The sequence below is a fragment of the Suncus etruscus genome, chromosome 6, assembly GCF_024139225.1.
Source record: "Suncus etruscus isolate mSunEtr1 chromosome 6, mSunEtr1.pri.cur, whole genome shotgun sequence".
NCBI classification, from domain to species: domain Eukaryota; kingdom Metazoa; phylum Chordata; class Mammalia; order Eulipotyphla; family Soricidae; genus Suncus; species Suncus etruscus.
This window is the reverse complement of record NC_064853.1, coordinates 18,743,663-18,770,948: the sequence shown is the minus strand read 5'-3', so window position 1 is coordinate 18,770,948 and position 27,286 is coordinate 18,743,663. Positions and strand designations below refer to the sequence as shown.

The 27,286-nt window shown below is 35.4% G+C and overlaps 2 protein-coding genes across 2 annotated transcripts in view; one reads left to right on the top strand and one right to left on the bottom strand.

Moving 5' to 3' along the window:
* HOOK1 (hook microtubule tethering protein 1) overlaps window positions 1-12,849 on the top strand; it is a 67,016-nt gene extending 54,167 nt beyond the window's left edge. The window contains exons 17-22 of the mRNA XM_049774583.1: window positions 235-269; window positions 812-894; window positions 1,518-1,618; window positions 4,512-4,613; window positions 6,035-6,103; window positions 12,335-12,849. Of these exons, the coding sequence (XP_049630540.1) occupies window positions 235-269; window positions 812-894; window positions 1,518-1,618; window positions 4,512-4,613; window positions 6,035-6,103; window positions 12,335-12,505 (561 nt within the window). The 3' untranslated portion in view covers window positions 12,506-12,849. The remainder of the gene's footprint in view (window positions 1-234; window positions 270-811; window positions 895-1,517; window positions 1,619-4,511; window positions 4,614-6,034; window positions 6,104-12,334) is intronic.
* Window positions 12,850-20,178: 7,329 nt separating this feature from the next.
* Window positions 20,179-27,286, bottom strand: part of LOC126010986 (cytochrome P450 2J2-like) — a 45,856-nt gene continuing 38,748 nt past the window's right edge. Inside the window, exons 7-9 of the mRNA XM_049774607.1 lie at window positions 25,684-25,871; window positions 22,973-23,111; window positions 20,179-20,598 (exon numbers count right to left, since the gene is read on the bottom strand). Of these exons, the coding sequence (XP_049630564.1) occupies window positions 20,420-20,598; window positions 22,973-23,111; window positions 25,684-25,871 (506 nt within the window). The 3' untranslated portion in view covers window positions 20,179-20,419. The remainder of the gene's footprint in view (window positions 20,599-22,972; window positions 23,112-25,683; window positions 25,872-27,286) is intronic.

Genomic DNA, 27,286 nt, shown 5'->3' with positions numbered 1-27,286 from the left:
TATAAAGTATTTTCCTTTTTGCTCTTAAATTTATGTAATTTCCTATTCTCCCTTTCCATATATGCTGAGTTAAAATGAATGTAAAAATGAATTTTTTGCAACTATGTTATTAGAAATTAAAAAATTAAATTAAATGTAAAATTATCACTTAAACAGTATAATCTTAAATAACATCTGTAAAATTTAATTTTATCACAACAATTATCTTATAGTAACTTTCTTAAATTTTTATAGTCCAGCAAATTAAAGCAGAAGTTGGAAGCTCATATGTAAGTAAAATGATATTTCAAATATGAAAGGGAAGGGTTTTTAAAAGTTCCTAAAGTTAATGTACTTGTATTTTCTGGTATTGTTTATAAAAGCAAGTGCCAGAGTGCCAATTGAATGTTTGGCACTGCCACCAACTCAGTGAAAAGAAAAAAAAATTGAAAATATTTAGCCTGTCAGTGACCCCAAATCTCTATACTTTTCTGTTGCTGATGTCATTTTCGAAATTTGTCAAAGTAGACAAATGTCACAACTGGGCTTTGTGGAAATGATATTTATGTTATAAGACATACCCTTAAACTATCTTAGGAAGTGAAAATGGTAAGGGGCAAGAAAATGAACATTTTGGCTCCCGACATGTGCCAGCTGTGTATATTTTCACACCCGCCCATGTAACAGTTGGCAGGTGTTTATTCCTCACACAGGTGAGGAAACAGAAGTCTCTGTCACTTCCTTCTTCATAGCCCATGAATATTATATGGCATAAGCCAACTTTTCTTAGATATTTTTGATTACAAAGCTCCATACTTTCTCCACTACTTAGGGAAAAACTAACAGAGGTCCATGAAGAATTACAGAAGAAACAAGAGCTTATTGAAGATCTTCAGCCAGATGTAAACCAGAATGGTAGGTATTTTGGAGTAGACTGGGTCCTTCAGACTATACCTCAAGACATGTCCTTTTAGTTGCATGATACAAAAGCTGTATAGATGTCTTTAGTTAATGCAGAAACACATATGTTGCAAGTAAGAAACATTCGTTTTCAGTCATTTAATCAATAGTGTCTAAATTTATAGCAAGACTTTTTTTTAAAAAAATAAAATGAACTGATATATAGGAGTATCAAACATTGTAAAATATGATAGAATTAATACTATGGAAATGTAACTAAAATGGTTTAAAATCAGATTAAAATGAAATTTAAGCATTAATTAGAAGAAAGGTTTTGTTTATTTTCTATCAATGGTTGTATATATACTACAATGTATATTTGTTTATTGAAATATCCAATATGAGAAAATTAAAGTAAGACATTAAGAAAGTTAAAATTATAGATCTTTATCAGGAAAAAAGGGGATCAGGAACCAATGGATGTATTAGTCCAAAAGTTTAAAGATTCACTTACAAAGAATAAGCAAAAGGTATGTCTTAAATTCTCTTGCAGTCTATAGAAAATAAGTTATGAGTAATGTGTGTGTATGTGACACATATTCTAAATCGTTTGTGTCCTATTTTGTTTTCAATAATAGTTCAGAAGATCAGTGAACTTGAGGCAGCTCTTCAGAAGAAAGATGAAGATATGAAAGCAATGGAGGAAAGATACAAAATGTACCTAGAGAAGGCAAGAAATGTGAGTCTATTGTCATGCAAACCTCAGATCTCCTTGACCCAAGTTCTGCTCTGGCCCGTCGCTTCCTCACTTTGTTGCTCCTAGTCACAATTAGGCTACAAGTTAGCCCTATTAGAAAACTACTCTCTCTCCTCTCAATTCATCATCTTCAGAATAAACAAACAGTTATATAAGCCTGCTTACCTCAGGAATTGTAGTGACTTCATTAGAGAAAGCAACTTATGGGATCAGTTGTTCTCAGAGTGAAGACAGATCATTAGGGAAAGTTAAAGCTTTTTCAAAATTGTTTCAGCATATGGTGTTGAGTGGATGTTAAACACACTTCTAAAAATTTTCAGGCTTGTTATTCTTTTTTTCACTATTTCATACTTTTCTTCAATATGTATTAAGAAACAAGTCTTACAAAATCTTTTATTTTTATGAGTAACACATATTTTTAGTTAACTAACTTCAAGTATTCTCTCAGAGAATGAAACACACTCTATTTACTAGAAATGAATGATTTTATAACAGAACTAAAATGACAGAGGCATTTATCTTTTTATCCTAGAGAAATTTTATATAGTATTTAATAGTTGCATTGAAAATAATTGCTACACAACAGATAAACTTCAAGATCTCAAGGCTGTCTAGGTAGAACCTTATTTCCTAATGATCTGAAATCCAGCCCTTGGATGATGGGTGCCCTGCTAAGCCCTAATTCTGAGGCTCGTTCTCCCTTCATTGAGGGGTTTCTAAGATCTAACTAGTAGACAAAAGACAACAGAATTTCTATTCAGCTCATAGAATTGTCACAGTCAGGTCTGGAAAGAGCACAGTCCAGGCTTGCTCTCATTTCACTGGGAAAAATCTCAGACTTGGCCATGTACAACTTCTAGTAGTTAGTTTGGGAAGAATACAGACCATTTTTTTGGATTCATTGACAAAGCATCAATGCTTTTTTAGTAGAAAATGGTAACAGAACACGGGAAAGCTCCCACAGACAACTGCTCTTAACCTTTGGTTGTAACATTTTTGGTAATAGCTATTATTGTGAACATACCACACATAACATTTTTCTCAGATTATAAAATGTCATTTATTTTTAATTACTTTAAACATTGTGGTTTACAAAGTTGTTGTTAATAGTTGTTTCTGCATTCAGTGTTCCTACACCAATCCCCTGACCAATGTAACTTTCCTTTCTCCATTGTCCCCCATTTCCCACCCACCCTGTAGCCTGCCATTTTGGCAGTCACAAAATGATTTGGTATTTTTTCCCACCCACCCCATGATTTGGTATTTTTATTGCTTGTAAATGTTAATAGAATTACTGAAAAATACTTCAGAAAAGAAAATTGGTGAAAATTGTTATATCTCACAGTGGAATCATTAAATCATTGTCTGAGGTGTACTAAGTTGTTTGTTTCTAGTTGAGCATTCTGTGGTGTTGTTTTTGTTTATGAAACTTAATTGGCTTCTCTGCTACTTTTCCATCTAATTTAGTGTGCTCTTCCTAGGAAATCAATATTAAGGAGTTTGGAGATTTTGGTGCTCTCCAGGAAGTCTAGTATCTGTAGAACTGGGCCTATGAGCTTACATTGTTGGAGGATGTTGGATGTGGCTATGGCTGCAGGAGTTTCCAATTGTAGGGATGTGAGGGGTGATTGCCTGTTCCTCACTCTGAAAAGACCCCTGAGTTTTCAGCCCCCGAACTGGTGTACCAAGGATATTTTTTAGTTTTGTGTGTCTGCAGAAATTAGTTGAGAAGCAATTAAACTGGGCTATTAGCATAGCAATGGTGATTAACTGTGGATGTGGCTGCCAAGGCTTTATTTAACAGGTGGGCAGGGACTTGGCCACTCCCCTCCTGAAAGTGCCCTAGAGTTTTCAACCAGAAGACTGGTATACCCATGGATTTTTAGAGGATTGGCTCTGAATCTGTAGAGCTGGGCCAAAGAGTTCAAATGGAAGAGCTTGGAATATGGATGTGGCTTCTGGAGCTTCTGGATTTATGGGGTGTTGAGTGAGATTGCCAGCTCTCACTCCCAGAAGACTGCAGAGATAAAGCCTTGAGTGTCTACTACATTAAACTCACAACCATACTTTTACTAAAGGTTGTTAATTATAGTTTTATCTTAATAATAGTATTGTGATTTAACTTCTTTGATGTATCTCCTTTATTTATTTAGTTTTTATTTTTGTGCCATACTCAGTGGTACTCCAGGCTCTGCTCTCAGGAATTACTTCTGACAGTGTTTGAACAACCATATGGTTGCTGGCCATGTATCAGCAAATGCCCTGTCCACTATACTATCATTCCAGCCTCTGTATCTCCTTTTATGATAAGAAGTGCCACATTCTGTATTTCTGCATCCCATATACCTCCGTGTTGCCAAGATCACAGTGGTTTCAGAAAACTCAACATTATTTTTAGGCATGTAGTCTTCTACTCGGTCTCCTTTACCTCTTTGAATATAGAAGGCTATATGTATGTATGTATGTATGTATGTGTGTATGTGTATATATATACATATCCTCTTAGTTTCTTGAAAAGTAGATGTGTAACTCTGTTATACAGATGGCTTTATTGGAAATGTGGTATTTTGCTTTTTATTCATTTAAGTGTAAAAAGAATTCTTTGACAACCTCAGTGTCCCGGTTTGAGAAAATTAAATTAAGTGCTTGTTTTGTATGTCTTGGAGAAGGGAATGTTATTTTAGAGATAATTCATTTGGTACTGAGTTTTTATGCCATCATATATATATTATATATATACATATATATATATAGACTAAATAATTTATTTTCACATATCTGGATAAGTTATACTTACACAAAGTTTATAAACTATGTTCCTATATCTCATTATTAGTAAGATGATTTAAATTTAAGGTATTCTTTCTTTAAATAGGTAATAAAAACATTGGATCCAAAATTAAATCCAGCATCAGCTGAAATAATGCTACTTAGAAAGCAGTTGGCTGAGAAGGAAAGAAGAATTGAAATTCTGGAGGTAAAACTTGCATATTAATACATCTTTTGTACTGTGAAATTTGAATACTGATAATGCTGCATATTTGACATATATGCTCAAGATTCACAAGAAGTTTAAGAATATTAGGGACTGTAGTGGAAATCTTTTGTTTTTAAAGATTTATATTGCCAGCTTTATATAAACTTTGTGTAAGCCATAAAGAAATGGCAGAAATGGGTGTCCCTGAAGAAATACTTCTCATTTTTCAGAGTACATTCAGATGTTTCTTCTTATATTAAATTGACTTGGTAGCCCAAGGCCCAGTTAGTCATCTGTATAGTGAGTTCAAGTACTTTGAACTCAGAGTTACTGCTCCTTGGCAGAGTTTTTCTTGTGGGAGCAGCTGGAGGCCCGAGCCTGTGCTCCCAGCTTATTAAATATTAGTATATCAGAGTTCAGGGTTATGACTGCATCAGACATTGCTACTTCTTCTCCCAGATACTCTCATTTGTAAAATAATGACAACTTGGGCTGCATCTCTGAATTGTAAGTTGCACTGGTAGTTACAGTGAGAAGTGAAGCATACGCCCTCTATCTGCTTTGAAATGCAGTTCTTTTAAGTGTGCTGACAGTTCTCCCTTGAATGTATTCATAATTGCTCACACTACACAAAGGGAGAAAAGTTCAAGAAGCACAGGGTATTCATTGTCCTCTTGCTTGATGACAAGCCTTTGTGTTGAGTAGATGCCTACATCAGGACAACAGCATCTTATCCAGATATGCTTCAAAATTATAGTTTTATATAAGCACACTATGGCATTTAACAAAATGATAAAATTAGCTGTATTAGAGTAAATAAATGATTTCAACCTCTCAGATGGATGTAAGTATGGTCCAGTTTACAGGAAACTGAGAATTGAGATGTCAGTTCCATATAAGCCTTTATAGGAAATTGTAAAGAATTTTGTTTTATTATTTTTTTAGACTATATCCTCTTGCTTTGATTTCAACTCTTATATGGGACATCTCTACTTTGTGATCTGAGCCATTTGTTTCCTTTGTTCTCAGTAATCAACCATGTATCATAAGAATGACTAGTCTCATTATGGTTTGATATATATATATATATTTGGTTTTTGGGTCACACCCGGCAGTGCTCAGGGGACCATATGGGATGCCGGGATTCAAACCGATGACCTCCTGTATGAAAGGCAAACACCTTACCTCCATGCTATCTCTCCAGTCCCAGTTTGATATATATTTTACCAATAAATTTTCTGCAATATTTACTAATTTTATTGTTTTAAAAGATATTATGCATTTTCCCACATATCAGTTTTTGTTTTGACTATTTCTTGCAGTGTTTTGTCAAATTCTTTTAGTTAGGAATATAGTGAAAAAATTTACTTGCAGTGATTTTGTGGAATTTTCAAAGTTCTCATTTTTTCCTTTTATTCTAGAGTGAATGTAAAGTAGCAAAATTTCGTGATTATGAAGAAAAACTCATTGTTTCTGCTTGGTATAATAAGGTAAGTTAAAATTCGGTCAATGATGGGAAGTTTATCATTTTTTTTCAAATATATCAAATATCAGTAAATAGAAATATATACCTATAAAAGTTGAATAAGACACCAGAGAGATAGGCCGTTGGATAGGGCACTTGCTTTTTAGGCAGAAGACCCAGGTTTAATTACCAGCACCAACCAAGAGAGAACACTAAACACAGAGCCAGCCATAAGTCCAAAACATCCTTCCCAAAAGAAAATATTGACTGTGATTTTTTTACCTTGTATGTGTTATATTGGGGTATCTTCTGTTAATTCTTTTTTCTAAAATGTCATAAACAGGTGGTCTCTTCATGTTAGTTAAACATTTTCATTTCATTTTGATGCTTTTACTTTCTGAGGTATTTGTAGATCACCACCTTCACCCACTTCAAACTAATACACACTGTTTAGGAATACATATTAAGACCTTCATCATCTCTGGCCACTTGAAATATAATGAATCAATGATACTAGAGCCTGCCTGTAAAAAATACATTGAAACACAGACTCAAAGTCAAAAGTTAAAGAACCAAAAAAAAAAAAAAAAAAAAAGAAATGTTCAAAAAACAAAGTTAAAATACCTTTGACTTTGGAAGTTGGAAAACAACTCAAGCAAATAATCCCCTCTAAAAGGTTGAGGTGGCCTACTATTACCAGATAGCATAGACTTCTGGCTCAAAAAGGTTATGAGAAACCTTTAAGGTAATTTCTTAATTATCAAGTGACATGTACACCATGAAGAACTCACACTCATGAACATATATATATATATATATATATATATATATATATATATATATATATATATATATATATATATATATACCTAATGGGAGACCAGCAAAACACTTCAAACAACTGCTAATAGACTTGAAGGAAGACATTAATAGCAACACAGTATTAGTAGTAGACTTCAACACTTTTACCCCTTGGTGTGAGTCAACTACACTAAAGCTCACTGGATAAATACTTTGAATAAAGAAATGGAAGAGAAGCTTAGCAGACATATATAGAGCTTATTATCCCCCATACCAATGGGCATTCTATAGAATAAGCCATATGCCGGGACACAAAACATACCTCCACAAAGACAAGAAGATAGAAATCATACCAAATACCTTTATAGAGCATGATGCACTGAAAATAGAAGTTAATCATAAACTGAAATGGACAAACAATGCAAAAACCTGGAAACTAAATATTAAACATTTCTGAAAAATCAGTAGGTCAGAGAAGAAATCAAAAGATTCCTGGAAATAAATAAGAATGCAGATACAATCTGCCAGTATTTGGAGGACAGATTAAATGTTTTGTTGAGGAAAGTTGATAGCTCTGCACAAATTTCATCATGAAGTAAAAAGGAACCACACAAATAACTTGAATACACAGCTTAAGAAACTGGAAAATGACCAACAAATAAAGCACAAAGCAGGCAGGAGGAAGAGAATAATAAAACTTACAGTACGGACAAACACAGTTACCATGTTGGAACTGAGCAGCTCCATAGACTCACTCTTTTCTTGAAATGTAAACCAACTGTGAAAGATCATGGTTATACCAGCTCATGCAGCAGAAGGCTATTCATCTCAAGAGGAGAGGACAGACCAACCCCCTGCCTGCCAGGTGAAACCACATCTGCTGCATTTATGACCTACAACCACTGTATATCGATGACCCTGCCTCATCACTGACCCTCTACAATTACCTTCAGGGACACCAGTCTGACCAAACTTTAGGCATGCCGTTTTTTTTTTGGCTGATGTCAATAGGCTTTTTGGAATGAGTATGGGCACTCTTCCTCCATATCTTCCTTCTTCCAAGAGGTCTGGCAGTTGAGTATGTGCCCCTAAAAGTTGTAGTATCAGTAATATTGCTTTGAATTCCTAGACAGCTTCATTTTATTGATGCTGTCATCCTTATAGTTCATTCTATTAAACACCATTTTAATAGAATGGAAAGCTAACAACAAGATCTTACTAAACCTTTTGCCATTGTATTAATGACTTCATTGAGAACCATGATTTTCACAAATGTGCTTGCTTCAGTATTTTTTCTTTTTTCTTACATTTTCTTGTATTCCTTTTATAATTTTTAAAATATTTTTGCTTTCACTTGAAGATAAATCTTATTATGATCATTTATGTCAACTATGTGGTGCATATTCTTAAAATAAATTTTAAAAAGTTAGAGTAGGAATTGATGACCTGGAATCCAAAAATCAGTACAAAAGATCAATGAAACCTCCGGAGACCATGAAGAAAGACCTTGGGGTTGGACAATTAGTATGCCTGGAGCTTGTAGTTAATTTTAGGACAGGATGCTTTATGGGTAGGGACACCCTGTTTTGTTTGTTTTTTCTAGGCCAAGGATATTTCCTAAGTTCCCAACATTTGCTGCATCTATGCAAAAACACATAACCCACCCTGAATAGCTAAAGCAATCCTTGGTATTATTATTTCCCCCAACTTCAAACTATTTTTACAAAGTGATAGTAATTAAAATGGCATGTATTGGCATAAAGACAGTCCTCAGATTAGTGGAATAGAATTAAAATTCTGAGACTGAGTCTCAGTTAATCTTTGATAAAGGTGTAAAAACACTAAATAAAGAAAAGCCTCTTAAATAAGTGGGAAAACTGGTCATCTGTATGCAAGAAAATGAAATTATACCCCTCTACTATGATGCAAAAAACTCAAATTTAAATAAATTAAAGAATTTACTATTATATCTGAAACCATAAGGTATATAGTGGGAAACATAGAAAGAACTCTTCATGACATTGAAGCTACAGCTATCTTTCAGGATAAAACACTCCTGACCAGGCAAGTGGAAGCAAAGATAAACAAATGGGACCACATTAAATTAAGAAGCTTCTGTACCACAAAGGAAATGGTGACTAGAATACAAAGATTTTCCACAAATTGTGAGAACTGTTTATCCTATATTTACTGATTAGGTTTTAATATTTAATATATGTAAGATACTGGGATAGCTTAACCAGAAAGAAACATCTAATTCCAGCAAAAAATGGGGAGAAGAGATGAGCAAAAACTTCCTCAAGAAAAAGTACAGATAGCCAAAAGGCACATGGAAAAATGCTCCAAATCATTAATCATCAGGGAGATGCAAATCAAAACAACAATGAAATCATTTCATTCCACACAGACTGGCACACATCAAAAAAAGAGTTATGGTATGAATGTGGGGTAAAAGAGACTTATTTGCTAATGGCGACTGTAGAGGCTTTTTGAAAAACAGTATGGGTATTCTTCAAAAACCTAGAAATTGAGCACCATATGACTCAGGAGTACTGATCCTGGGAATATACACTAAGGTCCTACAACCACAATGCAAAAAAACGCATCTGCACTTCTGTGTTACCTAGAAACTGGAAACAACACAAATGCCTGAGAACAGATGAGAGGTTAAAAAAAGTGTGATGCATCTACACAATGAAATAGTATGCAGCTGTTAGGAAAGAAATTTGCCTTTACATAGATAGACCTGGAGAGTATGATGAATGAAATAAGCCAGAGGAAAAGGAACAGGCATAGAATGATTACTCATTAGAATATTAAAAAAGAATTTATTATGTGAGAATAATTCCCAGAGATAATAAAAATGAGAGAAATAATAAAAATGAGTGAAATTAGGTCAGAGAAAGGATCAGGCATGTTAAAATATAAATGTATAAAATATAAATAAATATAAATTTGTTGAATGATAGTTGGAAATGATTACTCTGGACAAGAATTGAGTGCTGAAAGCAGATAAAGTGATATGCATGATTCACTGATTCACTTTTAGTAATAGTTTTACAAACCACAGTTCCTAAAAAGATGAGAGAGAGAAAGGGAGAGAGATGTGTCTACTACAGAGGCAGGCTAGTTGCTAGAAGGGTTGGTTGCTAGAAACATTGTTTTTATTGAATTTCAATCATCAATAATTTTTTTTAATTTTCATTTTGACCAAATGGCTTACATTCTTTCACAGAAATATTTTCAGTACATATTAACAATGTATCAGGGGAATTCCCATCACCAAAGTTGTCCTTCCTCCATCCCTGTTCCTAACTTGCATCCCATATCCTCACCCTCACCTCCTGGGCTTCTAGTATAAGTGGTCCCCTCTGTGTCTAGCTTACTACTTAGTGATCATACAACTGTTTGGTCTTGATACCCTCCGTTATTCCCCTTCTATTTGAGAGGTGGAACTAGATAGTTCAAGTTATGTGGTTTTGTTTGAAGAAAAGAAAAGCAATAAAATGGGGTAAAAATCAAATAAGCCGAAAATGAGCAGAGTACTTTTATAGGCTCTCAACCTCAGTTTGAGAGAGGAAAGGGAAAAAAAGAAGTGAAATACCACAACCATACAAAAGGAGATATCAAATAAATCCAGTGAGCACTACAGCAATAAAGGCAAGCACCACATAATAACCATGGTCCTGAAATAAAAACATAACAGAGCACAAAAAGGAAAAATGAGGGAAAAAAAGAAAAAGTATTAAAAAATAAAAAATAAAAGAAATGTAGACAGCACTTAAATATCCAAAGCAGAACAAGGAAATAAAAAAATAAATAGATAAATAAATAAATAAAAGATTATTTTGTGCTTTTTTTTTTTTCTTTTTCCCCTGCATAGGCACAGTAAATATTGGGGACATTAGAGAGGGAATTCTCTTGGCTTAAAAGCTACAGGGTTTCTCCACCTTTGAAGTATACTGTCATGGGAATAACTATAGACTCCTTGCATGTTCATTTACTCTTCCCTGGATGCCTTGTGGCTTCAGCTCCATCATGGGTGATAAAATCTCAGACCTCTGTATCTAGAGTTCTTGGTATCTGCACAGGTCCAAGAACGGAGCTTATGTCAATCATCAATAATTTTTAACTATATCAGTGATTTGATAAAGATATTAAAGAGATTAGAGCCAGTTTTTTCTATTCAAACCTATATTTTATAAGATTTGAGTACTTTTATACATTATACAGCTACCAACTATGCTGCCATATAGTAAAATTGTATTCTTTGTTCAAAGGTGAGAGACATCATGAGTTTTCTCACTAAGAAACTCACCACTAACCATGACAGTTATTTGTAACATGCCAGTATATGGATAGATAATAGCCAATTGGAGCACTCTTGTTTTATAAAACTTAGCATGTGTCAGAGACATGTTAAAATACAAATTACTGAATTCAACTGCAAAGGTACTGATTTACTTATGATTTGATTCTGTCTGTGGATAGAACTTGTATTTTTAATATATTCCTGGTTGATACTATTGTTAATACAGTGATCACAAGTTGAGAACAATGAATTTAAGATTTCCTATTGTGTGTGATGTCTGCTTACAGTAAGTGGATTGATGGCCCAAACATAAAAATTTGTTTTGAAACTTTTGGATATTATTATCATTTTTTTTCAGTTTTTGGGCCACACCCGGGGGTGCTCAGGGGTAACTCCTGACTGTCTGCTCAGAAATAGCTCCTGGCAGGCACGGGGGACCATATGGGACACCGGGATTCGAACCAACCACCTTTGGTCCTGGATCGGCTGCTTGCAAGGCAAACGCCGCTGTGCCATCTCTCCGGGCCCTGGATATTATTTTTAAGCTTAATTATAGAACATAATTTTAAGCTACTGTTTTTAATGACTTCAAAAATAGTAGTGTCTTGGGGCTAGAGAGATGCATGGAGGTAGGGTGTTTGCCTTGCATGCAGAAGGATAGTGGTTTGAATCCCAGCATCCCAGATGGTCTCCCGAACCTGCCAGGAGTGATTTCTGAGTGTAGAGCCAGGAGTAACTCCTGAGCACTGCCGGTGTGACCCCCTGCTCTCCCAAAATAGTAGTGTCTTTAAAATAGAGAAATTAGGCATTATGTTTTACTTGTCTCTTCCCAGCTAACCTTACCATGTGCAGGTTAATTAGCTTTTGCTTTGGTTTTTATTTGGTTTCAAGACCTCACTCTGTGATACTTGTGGTGCTGGAGAGACCATACATTGTTGGGAATGGAACTCAGGGCTCCCACATGCAAAGCATTCACTCCTCCTATTCTCTAGCTATTCAACTTATGAACCTAAATTTTTAATCAAAAGATGAAAAAAATCGACTTTTAAAGAATTGTTTTGAAGATTATACAACTTTACATTTGTGAAAATCATCATGCAGACCAACAGTACTCATGTGACTTATTTATTTGTTTTTGTCCAGAGCCTGGCATTTCAGAAGCTGGGGATGGAATCTAGACTTGTGAGTGGCAGTGTTACTGGCAAGGACTCGGGGGCCTGTACTCCGGCAAGGTCATTCTTAGCACAGCAGCGTCATATCACCAACACCAGAAGAAATCTCTCTGTTAAAGTTCCTGCCGCAACAGTTGATTAAAATGCAGAAGAAGAACCAAACTAGAAGTGCCCTTAAAATTTTTTTTTGTCTTTCAACTAACTACCAATTGAAAAAGGTGTTTGTAACACTTATATCAGCGATTGTAAAATCAAAAATGCATGGTTTATTTTACCAGCTGCATTGAAAACAAAATAGAAAATTTGGCTATCTCTGAGGGACCATATTTAAAAAACTGAAAAAAATATATGTAGTTAGGCACAATCACAAGCAAAGGTTGAACTTTTAAGAGTATTATTATTTCAGATTGTATATTTTAGTGAATTGTCTTCAGTTGCAACAATAACTTGGTTGATCTGCAGTCTGTAATCAGTAGTATGTAATTGAAAAATTATATCAATATATTCTTTATTGTTTGGGTTCATAGTTTTGAGTAAATGTTGTAGAGCAAAGTATAGGAAAGTTATATTTTTTCACTTGATAATTAAAAGTTTTTTTTCATTCTCTAATTTGTTCTAATTTTCTAATTGACTTGTTTATATTTTATTATGTGACTGAAGATATCATTTGGAAGATTTGACTATAGAAACAATTTTTCTATAACAAATGGGACTAAATTTTTTTGCATATTCAGAGGCAGTCATAGTTTTTCTATGAACCCACTTATAAAGGACTTCTGTATAGAAAAGTCTTATATACCCTAATATCTTAGACTTCTCTATAGCATTTTAAAAATGTCAAGGGCAATGAAATGACAATTTTCAGAGATGGAATTCTGAAGGAAAGCAATATATAATATTTTTGTGTAATTTATTTACATATTTAAGAATAATGAATATCATAATTATGATTTATACACAAATTTATCAGGCCTTTTGGTAAAAGAGATGGCAAATAGTTTTTCCTCTTTATTGAATGAAGATGGTATAATAATGAAGCAATTGAGAATCTGTTTTTTGCATACTAGCTAAGGAATCTTTCTTGAGTTGAATTTATGGTGTTTACTTTCTTTCTACCCCTAGTTCATACATTATTATGTGTTTCTGCTAATTTCCGGGGGAGTCACACTTTGAAATTTTAATTAGTTGAGTTCAGTCTGTACTGTACAGTATTGTAGCCATAGTTCATAAAAACTAAAAATGTAAAATTCAGTCCTTGAATGCACTAGCCACATTTTAAATGCCTAGTGACTTCATGAGACTAGAGGCTACAGTGTCTTACAATGTAGATAAAGACTATTTCTATATTGCAGAAGTTCATTTGGATAGCACTATACTTATTCTTTCTATTATTAAAAAAAAGCGTAAAACCACTGTGATATTAGATCACAGAAAATGGAAAGAAGAGAAATGTTTGGACCATTCAGATGCAAAAAGGAAAGGAATTTTTGTTTTTGGGTCACATCTGGTGATGCTCAGGGGTTACTCCTGGCTATGTACTCAGAAATCGCCCCTGTCTTGGGGGACCATATGGGACGCCTGGGGATCGATTCGCAGACTTTCCCAGGTTAGCGCATGCAAGACAAATGCCCTACCACCTGCGCCATCACTCTAGCACCAAGGAAAGGAATTTATAATATAGCTGGCATCTGGCATTCCTTGACATTTAAGACTTTATTGTGACATATATAGTTAATTTTTGCAGTGCTATTCAGCAGTTGTACACCTATCAGCATATGTCTGAATCAGGGGTGAATAAACATTCTGTAGTATATCAGTAAATATTTTAGGTTTGTGGACCATTTATCTGGAACAATTGCTTGACTTTGCATTACATACAGAAAGAGCAGCCATATATATTACGTGGACACAGTGGTTGTGGCTCTTTCAAACCTGACTTTCAGACATGCGTGGGAGGCTGGGTTTGGCTTGCAGGCTGTAGACATCTGGTCTCGATTTTCTTTGCAAATAGAAGTATTGTTTGATTCACAGTATTATTCATTTAAATATGTGAATTTTATATTTTCTAGCAAAAATTAAAGTTTTTAATCACGAAAAATGCAAAAATTTTATACTCCATTTGGCTTTCCTAGCTTACAGACATGTTTTGATTATTTGTTTTATCAGGATTTTTTCTGTGGACTACCTCTTAGATTTTGGTGGTTTGATCAATGTGATTGTATATTTGCATTTTCATATATTCTTATAGTCTCGGTGATAGAAATAAGTCTTTGAAGTAGTCTTGCATGGTAATTAGAGTTTTCTAAACATCATGGAATTTTGTATGCTTTGGACAGTGTAACACATATGCTCCTTTAGTGTTTACTACTTGCATATAATTGTGGTTTTACAAGTACTTCTGGCTCCCTTTTATTGAAATTTATAGTGAAATGTCATTTTCACTAATTAGTATTTTCACAGTTTGATTGCACAGAAAATTTTGATTATAGTTGGTACTTCTAAATTTAGCTCAAAAAATGCTAGATTCTTTTTCTTGATAGAGAAAAAAGAAATTGTGTGATTTATCACTTTTCTAGTGGATACAGAGACTAAAAAGTACTGATGATATGTAAGTTTTCACACCAGACTAATAGAAAGTTCTGTATTATTGTAACGAACATAAAAAATTCAGGAACTGATCAGAAGTGAGCGTTTCCACATCTGGTTAATGTAACAAGATTGACACCCTATGGGTGGGAAGGCATTATAAATATTCATTATGAGCCATGACTTATACATGTTTGTGTTGTATGTAAGACTTGCTTTGCACAAACAGTGGAAGGGAAATTCAGCATTTATTAGTCAGCAAAATGAATGTCCATCCTATTGATAAAAAAAAATCAGACCACAGATCACTTTGAAAAATGTCCTTACATTTGAGAATCTACTCTAAATTAATAACCCCCTTCCTACTAAAAATAAATTATATGTAAAACAATGATGTTTATCCTGAAGTTCATATAGTTTATTGAGAATATTTGAGGTTAACTATATTTTTATTGACTAAGGCTTTTTAAACCTGTCATAATTTAGTGTAGACTAAGACCTAATGTTTATCTAGAAAAATTAAACTGATTTTCCTTCTTAAGATGCAATTATTTCTTATAACTGAAATGGTAAATGAAATGTGAAATGTTTCTCCTTATACCCTGGTTTTTGTATTTTGTACAAAATTGGCCCAGTGGTGTCACTTTTAGAGCACAACAGCCTTCTTGGCTAGGGTTTGTGAGTATTTAATGAGTAACGTTCCCATGTAAAAATGGGTGTCTGTGATTATATGATACACTTTTGTTGCACACCTGTACATTGCAATGAAGCTTGAAAATTTGTAAGACAAAAACGTGTCATTGTTAAAATTTGGTGTAACTTCAATGTAATGTTTAGTTTTTAAAATGTTCTTTCTATTTTCTATGATAAAGACTCTGCCACTTGAAAAATAGAAGCAATATTTGATTTATTTTTGTAATGATTTAGGATATTATTTTAAATAAATGATGGTCTAATAACAATAGTTGTGACATGTTTTAAGTAAATACATTTTGTGATACTCTGATGGTAATGGATTTTTTTAGTTGGAATAAGTGCACATTGAATTGCTGCTTTAAATAAAAGAATTAAAATATATACATCCGTAAGAAAATAATCACATTAATTCTTCCACATTCACTTTTGTGTTGGGGTCAAACTTGATATGGCCAAACTTGACTGTTTCTCAGGCCTTATTTCTGGCTCTGCACTCAGGGATCACTCCTGGTATTGCTCTGGGGATCCTAATTGACCCAGGGGATTGAACTAAAGTAGGTCATGTGTAAGGTAAGTGACTAAATCTCTACTCTCTCTGATTCCAGAGCTCACTGTTACTATTGACATTTAGGCCTTGCAATTTTTCCCCTTCATTGCTCAGAATAATGCAAAACTTTGATCAATTTCCAGAACTCTGAATGGGATGTGACTTTGATAAATAGTTGGACTTTGTATACAATTCCTTTTTTATTCTCTTGGTTTTTGGGCCACACTTGCTAGTGCTCAGGGGTTAATCCTGGATCTGAGCTCAGAGCTCCTGGCTATTCTCAGGATGCTGAGGATCAAACCCAGGTTGGCCATATGCAAGGCAAAAATCCTGTCCACTGTGCTGTCACTCCTGCCCTGTATACAATTCTTGAATTTTCCAAAATGGGAAATCAAGACACAAAGCCTTGCTGCATGACCACAAAAATGTAGTATGACACAATGACACACTGCAGAATTAATATTTCTTTACTGGAGTCTCAGGTGCTCCTAAGAGATGCTCCTCCCCACTTTCAACACTTGTTTCTTTTTTTTTTAATAATACTTTTAAGCACCATGATTACAAACATAATTGTAGTTGGGTTTCAGTCATAAAAAGAACACCCCCTTCACCAGTGCAACATTCCCACTTGACCCAATGACCCAATTCCCAATGACCCCCAACTCCTCCCAACCCTCCGCCTATATTCGAGACAGGAGTCTACCTTTCTCAATCATTGACATCGTCAGGATAGTTGTCCGTGTAGTTATTTCTCTAACTGTACTCACCACTCTCCGTGGTGAGCTTCCTATTGTGAGCCAGTCCTTCTAGCCCTTATCTCTATTGTCTCTAGGCATTATTTACAGTAATGTCTTTTATTTTGCTTAAAACCTATAGATGAGTGAGACTATTCTGTGTCTATGCCTCTCCCTCTGACTTATTTCACTCAGCATAATAGTTTCGATGTTCATCCATGTTTAAGAAAACTTCATGACTCTATCTCTCCTGGTGGCTGCATAATATTCCATTGTGTATATGTACCACAGTTTCGTTAGCCATTCATCTGTTGAAGGGTATCTGGCATCTGGGTTGTTTCCAGATTCTGGCTATTATAAATAATGCTGCAATTAATATAGATGTGCGGAAGGCATTTTTGTGTTGTGGTTTTTGTGTTCCTAGGGTATATCCCTAGGAGTGGTATAGCTGGATCATATGGGAGTTCAATTTCCAGTTTTTTGAGGAGTCTCCATATTGTTTTCCATAAAGCCCAAACTAGACAGCATTACCACCAGCAGTGAATGAATGTCCCTTTCTCTCCACATCCCTGCCAGCACTGATTGTTCTTTGTGATGTGCGCCATTCTCTGTGGTGTGAGCTTCTATAATCATTGGCTGAACATCAATTGACTACAGGTCCTGAGTCTATGTGAGCCAAGGCAAATCACCTCTCAAAAGCTGAATTAGAAAATTAAACATTTGAATAAAAATGTCAGGAAATTTGATGAGGGATTAACTTTTTGAGAGAGTTGACAAAATTATCACTGAGCAGTTGATATTTAAACTGAATCTGTCATATACAATGAGGAGGTTTCTATATAAAAAGAGCTTTATAGGGGCTAGAGCGGTGGCTCAAGCGGTAGGGCATTTGCCTTGCATGTGCTAACCTCGGACAGACCTCTATTCAATTCCCTGGTGTCCATATGGTCCCCCCAAGCCAGGAGTGATTTCTGAGCACATAGCCAGGAGTACCCTGAGTGTCACCGGTTGTGGCCCCCAAAAAAGGAAAAAAGAAAAAGCTTTATAGTGGCATGCTATTGAGAGAGTACAAGATAAGAGGCCTTTCCATCTGCATAGAAATGTTAAAAGGGAAGTGAAAATGGAGGGGCCAGGTAAATTTGACTTTTAATTATATTTTTTTATTTATGCAATTTGATTGGTTAATCCAACAAGCCCACATAGGGTCAATTAGATGACAGAACAACTAAGTGGTAACATAATCTCAGTTTATAATTTTAGTCACTTGCTGTTTAGTAATGCTTGTTGCTATTGTGGTTGCAAGCTGTTGATGTGGGTCACAATGCCCACCACAGCAGGGATTGCTAATTTTATTTTTCGATAACAAGATGGGTCTAAGAAATTAAGGTAATCTGTTGAATTCCATAGAAAACATTGTTAAAAAGCGACATCTGAAACTGAATTCAACACAAACCATCTCCAAAATTCCGATTTTGGACTTTATCTGTTTCCTTGAGCAACCTACTGAGTCTTCTAGTGTTTTACTTGCATCTCAGCTATTGCCTGTTGCTGGCTTTGGGAGAAGAGAAGCCTGTGTTGTGAGTTTAATTTGTATTAGGCATCTTCACAACAATATTAGTCAAGGAATATCAGTATCTTCTGTAAAAACAAGTATTTCTTGAATGGGTTAATTGTCTCCATTTCAAAGAACCAACTGGAAAGGAATTGAAACAGTTAAGGAAAAAGGTACCTGTATGTCTTTCTGGCTCCTGAAGTATTTGAAAAGGAGTTGATAACTCAGCTGAGAAAATAATGATAGAGGGGTTGTGGTAGAATGTTGTTTCTGTAAGAAATGGAATCTAGCTCTAGCCCACAAAGATGTCTTATGATTTATTAAATCACACTAAAAACACAGGCCATTCCAGGTGGTACTTGACAATCTGTGACTACTTGCAGAGTATGGGCCATTGTTGGCTGACAGTGTTTGGGGTTGGCTCTGTATGATTGATACCCAATGCTTGAGTTGGCTCTGCTTGAGGACCACCCAACAGTTCAAGGGGCCATCAGGCCTCTATCTAGTAGTGGTCAGGATACATCTAACGTTCAGGTGGTCATGTGATGAGAGGGATGGAATTCAAGGTTCAAAATATTATTCTTATATTTATAAAATTAGTTATGATTGAAATTCACTCATACAATGTACACGGCGCTTCACAGCACACATTTCCTGCCATCAATATCCCCTTTTCTATTTTTCTTCCACCTTCCCACCTGTCTTCTTACCTGCCTGCATCTATGCAGGCATTTTGGCATTTTTCTTTTATATATCTCTCCTTTTTTCCACTTATGCACTGTGCTCTATGCTCAGAAATTGCTCCTGGCAGGCTCAGGGAACCATAGGGGATGCCGTGATTCGAACCACCATTCTCCATGCAAGGCAAATGTCCTACCTCCATGCTATCTCGCTGGCCCCTCCATTTTACTTTCTAATATTGTCAGTTGAATGTTCATTTCTCAAAATCACTTGCAGTAGAATGGGAAAGATCAGGCCTTCCAGGACTTTCATGACCCTTTGTTCTTAGCTACTTAAATTACACAGGTCAAATCACCATAGAGGAAAAGATATGATTTGTTCCATTGCCAGGTATATGTGCGCGTGTGTGTGTGTGTGTGTGTGTGTGTGTGTGTGTGCAAGCATCTGTGTGTGTGTGTGTGTGTGTACAAGCATCTGTGTGTGTACCCAGGTTGCTGTCAAATATATGTGCATTATCAATGTTAGCTGCTTTTTTTGTTTTGAGGTCATTTTCTTCTTATACACAGAACTAGAGGATACTGATTTCTCATTACCTACATAAAATTACTCTTGGGGTCTAGTTAGATATAGAAAGTTAATACTTGTTATCCAAAAAGCTTAAATTTTATTCAAAGAGAAGATCACATTCACTACACATCTATAAACTAGTTTGTAATTATAAGGCAAAGATTTCCACATGGTTCCTAGGATGGGGTAATTGTGATCACACATTACTTGGTCTTCTTCGAGTTCCCTTTGGTGGTCCAAAGAAAGAGCTACTATGTAAGGGCCTTCAAGACCAACACAGTCAGTGGTGGCTCCAGAAGAATATGACTATCTACTTCTCTCATCCTGAGAGACCTTGAGAGACTGAATTACAATCCACAGTGAACTTATGTACATGGAAGGAAGCAGTGTCAGTTTTAAAACCACTTTATGATTTTAAACTCTTTACAATCAACTATGTGCCTTACATCTCGTTTTCAGATGACCTCCTTTTATCTTCTGTGAGAAAAGATAAATCATATATGGGCTATAATGATTTGCTGTGCTCATGGCTGCATTGGTGAGGTCTCTGGAAAAGCAAGGGTTTGAGGAGGTTTCTTCTGAGTCTACTTCCCTTATTTCTTCAGAACCACTTTCATTTTGTCTATGGCTTTTGAGCAGAGTTCAAAGTTTATCTCTTCTTAGGATCTATTTCTGCTCCTTCTGGCCTGGCATCTATACCCTAGGGACAGCACAGATTCTGTATTTGACAGGGCCAAGGATGCTACCCATTCTGAACTTTTGGGTTAACTTTTCATTGTCTGGGGGCCTGAAGGTGAACTTCTGCAAGAGTGTTGTGAAGAAAATGAACAACTCAGCCCTAGCTAACTGTTCTCCAAGGCAATTCCGCTTTCCTGTAAGACAAAGAATAAAGCAGGTGAGTTTCAGTAATATCTCCTACCACTTCTTGTCTGCCCTGCCAGATAAAGGGCAGCTATACTCCAGGCTTTCTGTCAGGGACTCATGTACTCTGACAACCATCTTGGTTGACCAAAGACAGAATGTGGATAGCTGGAATCCCAATGCTGATACCTCTGCTATCAGTTAGTGAGACAAAGGAGAAAGAGAAGGGGTGAGGCCAAAGAAGGAACCTTTTCCTACAATATTTCAAGCTGAAAGAATTTCAAACATAAACAGTGCAGAAACGAATAAGCAAACTACAAAATTCTTTTTTTTCCCCACAAAATTATTTTCTATTCTTTATAACTGAATTGATGTACCACGACATGGTCATAGTGATCTAATCAGAATGAACTGCAAAAGGAATCATGGTAGCATCCTCACAAGAGGGAATGCAAAATGGAATACTTAACCTTCAGATAAGTATTTTATTATTTTTCTGAGAAATACTTAGGAGCATTTTTGCTATATCAGATAAATTGCTATTTAAATTTTTTAAAAAGAAAAATTTTGTCTCTGTGTCATCTATTATCTATGTACCTATATATCCTCTTATTATTTTCATATCTAAATATCTTTTGTCTAAATTCTGAGTTCATTTCACAGCCTATGATTCCAGTCCAGCATACAGACTTCACTCATTTTTTTCCAGTTTACTATTTTGCTCCATGTCCTTTGCCTGTTATGTTCACTTATCAGATCTGAAATAGGTAGAAATTCCTAGGGATGATTTACGTTAACCAATGCTTAATATGTAAACTCTGATTATTAAGTGGAAAGGCCTTAAGAGATGATAATAAGTATGAATGTTATGTGAGAAGATGAGTTATCATCTAGTAGTGCTAGATATAATACTAGATCAGAATTATAAAAACTTGAGTTCTATGACTTATTTTTCAGTTTCCACAAGACCTTGCATAAAATAAAGTTTCTTCATTTCCTTATATGAAGAATAGGTATAGCTTGCCATTTCCTGTCCAGCTACAACTAAGCTGCTATTAGGGTGAAGAGGTAATTTGTTTATAAATGAAGTCTCAAATGGAATTATATCATTATCATAATGGCAAACCACAAGGACTAAAACTTGAAATGTACAGCTGAAAATTTGAGTTGTATTTCATCTATCTGTTATATTCAGAATTACTTGTCCACTGCGACAATGAACTAGGTAATGAAAACTCAAAGATAGTCTAATAATATGAGCATAATATGAATACTATAACATAATGAAAAAGCATGGGCTGTGGATCACAGATTCTTGGATTTAAATCATGATTTTCCCAATCTTAGTTATTTTATATACTAAAATCATGCTCTTATATCAGGAAATAGATTTACATATAATTCAATAATACAGAAACTATCAAAGAGTATCCAATATAGGTTTATTATAATTTTAGTAGAGAAGATTGCTACAAGACCTACTTTTTGATAAATCTCCTTACATTCTGTATTTCATGAGCTTTATGATTCTAGATGCCATAGTTAATCCTTTTCAAATTCCTTATCTTTAGTGATAATTATTTGAACTTTGTGAAACATGAGACATATTTGATAAGAATAGTTTCTTTATGTTTCTATTCCATTCATTGTAAGATGCTCAGAAATATTTGCTCATCATATATTAAATACTCAGGAAACATTTATAAAGTGAAAGGATTGGACATTTATTTAAGCTGTGTAATATATGTAATTAATACCTGCAATTTACTACAAATTTCTGTCATTTGTTTTCTAATATAAGTAAAGTCATTCTTACATAAATGTATGGCTTAAACATAAGAAAAAGTTGGTTGTTTTGATTGAATTGTTACTGGTTCATTTCAAGTTGTGGGTCATGTATTAACTAGAATTTTGAAAGAAATTGAAATGGAAAAAGACAAAAGGACACCTTGTGGAGACATAGAGGGAAAATTATCATATAGGAAAGTCCTTAAGTTTGCTGAATGCTCATAATGAGAAGCAATGGGTCCTACTTTCTCCCTTCTTCATTCTGGTTCTAGATATATGTGAAACATTTTAGAAACTATGAAGGTGACATTTGCCCAATTTTGAATGTGTGCAAGAGACCAGGTACATATGTCTAGTTTTAATTGTGTGCAGGAAAATGTCTGAGGTTCTGTTTCCAGGGTTTAGGAATACAGAACAAAGTGAGCCTAAAATCTGCATCAGAAAGTGAGCACTGAGAAAGCCTGGCAGCTTGCCCAGCATCAATGTGGGCAAAGGACCTTTGGAGGCATTCCTACTAAAGAAAAGGGTCACATGGAAAACAGGAAAAGGCTGTGAGATGAACTTTGGATGATCCTTCCACATTCAATTCCAACTCACCTATGGAGAAAGGCAGGAAGTCTTCCCTCTTCTTAAACTGTCCATTCTCTAGAAAATGTTCTGGATTGAATGTGTCAGGTGTGGCCCACTGGGCAGGGTCACTGTGCAGTGCAGTCAGATTGGTTAAGACCATGGTTCCCTGGAGAAATTGCAGAGATTCAGGCAAATTGGAAAAGATATTTACACCCCTGTTTATAGCATTTGTTTATAACATTTATCTACAACAGCCAAAACATGAAACTAAGCTAATGAGTACAGGATAACTTGAATAAAGACAATGTAGTCTAATGCAAAAAATATTACCAGTACTAACAAAAGATAATTTTACCATTTGAAGCAAAATATTGAAAGGTGAAATGATTATACAATATCAGGAAGCGAATGACCAGATGGTTTTACACATAGATATGTTGAAAATTTACAGAAAAAAGCACACCAAATTGGAGAAACACACCAAAAGTTAGGATGAAAAGTAGATTGTAAAAATATGGTGGTTACCTGAGGAAAATGGGAGGCAAAGTGGGAAAAATGTGTAGTAAAAATGAATTTGGTAGTGTGGTGGCAGAATTTTAATGGTGAGTGTTAGTCATATACTCAGATGAAGGCTATATTACTCAATGGATATAACATTGTAGACCAATTATAAGTAAAATTTGATTAAAATTAGTGATATTTTTTTTTTACCAGAGGAAATTGGCTAAGCTAGACAAATCCTTGGAGAAATGAATGATTAGAAAATCAAACAAGTGTGTAATAAATAAATATACTCTCTTCCCATCTTTCTATGTGTTATCTACTTTCCCTTTGATAATTCTGACCCTGCTGTAATTAACCTTTGGTTTACAGTGGGGTGGTTAATATATATTTTCCTGAATGTCTCATGTCTCTGTGCCAATCTTGTCTTTATAGATAATGAATTTTTTTCTGTTTATTTAAGTATATATAGTTTTGGCTTCAATATCTGTTTTGGATCTGTAGGAACAGCGACCAAGAGGTGCCCAATGGGTGAGTACATTTGGCTCTGCTTCTTGAAATCATCCCTAGGTAAGGGCATTCTCAGGCACAAAAACAGGAGCCACAGGAGCTCACCAAAGTCAAGATTGTGTAGTGTGCAGAGAGGCCACTAGGGGGCAATGGGAAGCAATCTGAGGTGATGTGCTGAGGGTGTGCAGATTTCCCATTGTTGAGGACAGTGAAGTCAACACAGACCAAGAGGGAAAGATTCCAGGAAAGATGATCTTAAGTGAAATAAAGCAACTCTTAAAGTCAGAATATAATATACAATCAAGAGTCAGAATCTTGTCACTGCAATGAAGAATTCACACAGATCTCATAACTCTGAATTTTAATCTCCCAGTTATAAAACGGTATTACTAGTTATTCCGGGTACTGTTTAACACATTTATAAAAATCTTGTATTCTCTAATATGCCTAATATATTCTCTGTAACTGTTGGTTCCTCTTTTTACTGTACTAATAATTTATATTGCACAATCTGGGATTGCTTTCTCTGTGAGATATTTCTATTTGGGTGTTATATAGAAAATCTGGGGAAATGCATTGGAATATTTTGTCTAGAAATTCTAGCATCAATAAATTCTTACAGATGATCTCAAATATTCCTTCAGATGAATATATTGCTACATATCGCAGTATTTAGGGATTACTTTTTTCCCTGACTGCACATATTACACCCAGTATGACTCATGGTGGGCTCAAGGGACCATGGGGAGTGTCAGGTATCAAACTCAGGTCAGTTGCATGCAAGGTAGTCACCCTACCTGCTATCCTTTAGCTTCAGTCCCATTGCTACATGTTTAGAATTGTGCAGAAAAATTTTCCAAAACAAATTTTGTTGATCCCCTGTTTTATTAGAGGGGCTACCATCTAATAATAACAGAAGAATTAACAGAATAATAAGAATTATTAAGAATTAATAAGAATAATAACAGAAGTAGCATAAAAACCTGAACAGAGAATTCTTTTTTCTGTAACACAAAGATTCACCTACAGATTTCATATAGGAAATCCTCAGGTGTCTAAAAACCCAAATCAGTCTTTGTTTTTTTTTTAGTTTTTGGGTCACACCTGGCGGTGCTCAGGGGTTACTCCTGGCTGTCTGCTCAGAAATCGCTCCTGGCAGGCACGGGGGACCATATGGGACACCGGGATTCGAACCAACCACCTTTGGTCCTTGGATGGGCTGCTTGCAAGGCAAACGCCACTGTGCTATCTCTCCGGGCCCCCAAATCAGTCTTTGACTTAACATCTCACCCAGAAATTTCTTTCACCTTCATTTTAGTCATTAATAGCTGATTATTAATAGATTAATTAATAGATTCTTTTTCCAAAAAGCCCCAAGTATAATACTTGTCTAAAATAACTCTCTTCCTTTTTATATGACAACTTAGAATAAGAATTTCAGGTTCAAATTAATTGCATTTAAAAGGTAAGCTTGAGGGGCCGGAGAGATAGCATGGAGGTAAGGCATTTGCCTTGCATGCAGAACAGTGGTTTGAATCCCGGCATCCCATATGGTCCCCTGAGCCTGCCAGGAGCAATTTCTGAGTGTAGAGCCAGAAATAATCCCTGAGCGCTGCCGGGTGTGACCCAAAAACCAAAAAAAAAAAAAAAAAAAAAAAGGTAAGCTTGAAAAATGACGATGGGAGCCCCCATAAATCAGAGAATATACTTTATATATTTGAGAATACCTTTTGCAAATAGTATCCACCCAGGTTGGTATCAGCTGTCACTTCCCTGGGAACATTCAATGGGACAATGTTGCCCATTCTTTGCACCTCATGGACCACTGCATGTGTGTAGGGCATGGACTCTCGGAGGGCCATGCTTGGATGCTGCACCTGTCCAATCACTCTGTCTATCTCGGCATGTACTTTTTCTGTAAAAGAGAAGGTTTATTTATCATCTACTCCATGACTTCCCTTGATTCTATTTACTTTATGAGATATAATATTATAGTATCAACCAAAATGACTAAAATTATTGCATCCCTTATTGATTCTAAATCATTCAGGATGAACCTAAGTGTGGAAAGTTGACTGGTGTAAGAAAAGACTCCTGGGGTAAACATTTATTCTACAATAGTCCTGCTTTAGGTTGCATGAACAAAGACTTAATTTCCTCTTGTGAGTGAGGATGAATGTGTTTTTATCTTTTTTTTTTTTTTTTTTGGTTTTTGGGCCACACCCTGTGACGCTCAGGGGTTACTCATGGCTATGCACTCAGAAATTGCTCCTGGCTTCTTGGGGGACCATATGGGACGCCGGGGGATCGAACCGCGGTCCGTCCTAGGCTAGCGCAGGCAAGGCAGGACCTTACCTCCAGCGCCACCGCCCGGCCCCATGTTTTTTTATCTTAAGAATGGTTTTAGATATATGTTGATGTATATAAGCAAAAAAAGAATAAAAGCTCTGATTGTATCTTCAAGTCTTTTTTCTATACTACTAAGATTTTATTTATTTATTTATTTAAAAAATTTTATTATAAATTTATTTTTTTATTATGAGAACAAAGATTCAAAGAAAGAGGAAAAGGTAAAGTTACAGTGGAAGAACAATCACCCATAAACAGAATTCTTAGAAGAAACCCCCTTGCTGATACCTTAGTTTTTGAACTTTCAGCCAAAGAACATTAAGAAAAATAAAATAGAACCCATGTACAATTACTTTGTCCCTCAAGTCCCCAGATTGTAGTACATTATAACATTTCTTAGCAGTACACAAAGCAATCTAAGGCCATAAAACTTATGTAACTTTTTAAACATTGAAGGTATAGTATTTTCTTACATTTCCTTGCCCATGCATATTAGTTTAAGTTAATCACAAAAGTTTAAGTGGGTTTTTTTTTAAGGATTAGAGTCAAAGGAGCACCGTATAAATGGTATTAGAGTTGCAGCTATTGTTTGTATAGGCCCACCAAAATATGAGGGACACGGAAAGGAAAAGCCTTGGCTAATTACAAGGAGACCCCATCCCTGAAGTTTCCTGGCAGAAGACCAACTCTAGGCTCCAGGCAAACTAGTTTGTCCAATCCAAGTCATTGTCTGTAGTGCCAGTACACTTTTATTTTTTACAGTCTCTGTTGTTGGTATCATGTTTCTGTAGTAAAGATCCTGGAATCTGCATATCCTAAATTGAAGTCAGGATGGTGTAGAGCATCCTCTAGTTTCACCTCACAATAAAAGGGCAATGCAGAGAGCACTGTCCTGTAAGCAGGTCGTTGTTGTCAAGTCTTCTTAGTGTTGAGGGAAGTCTCTTTTGAACAGGTCAATATCAGAGCAGCGGTAGGGTCTTC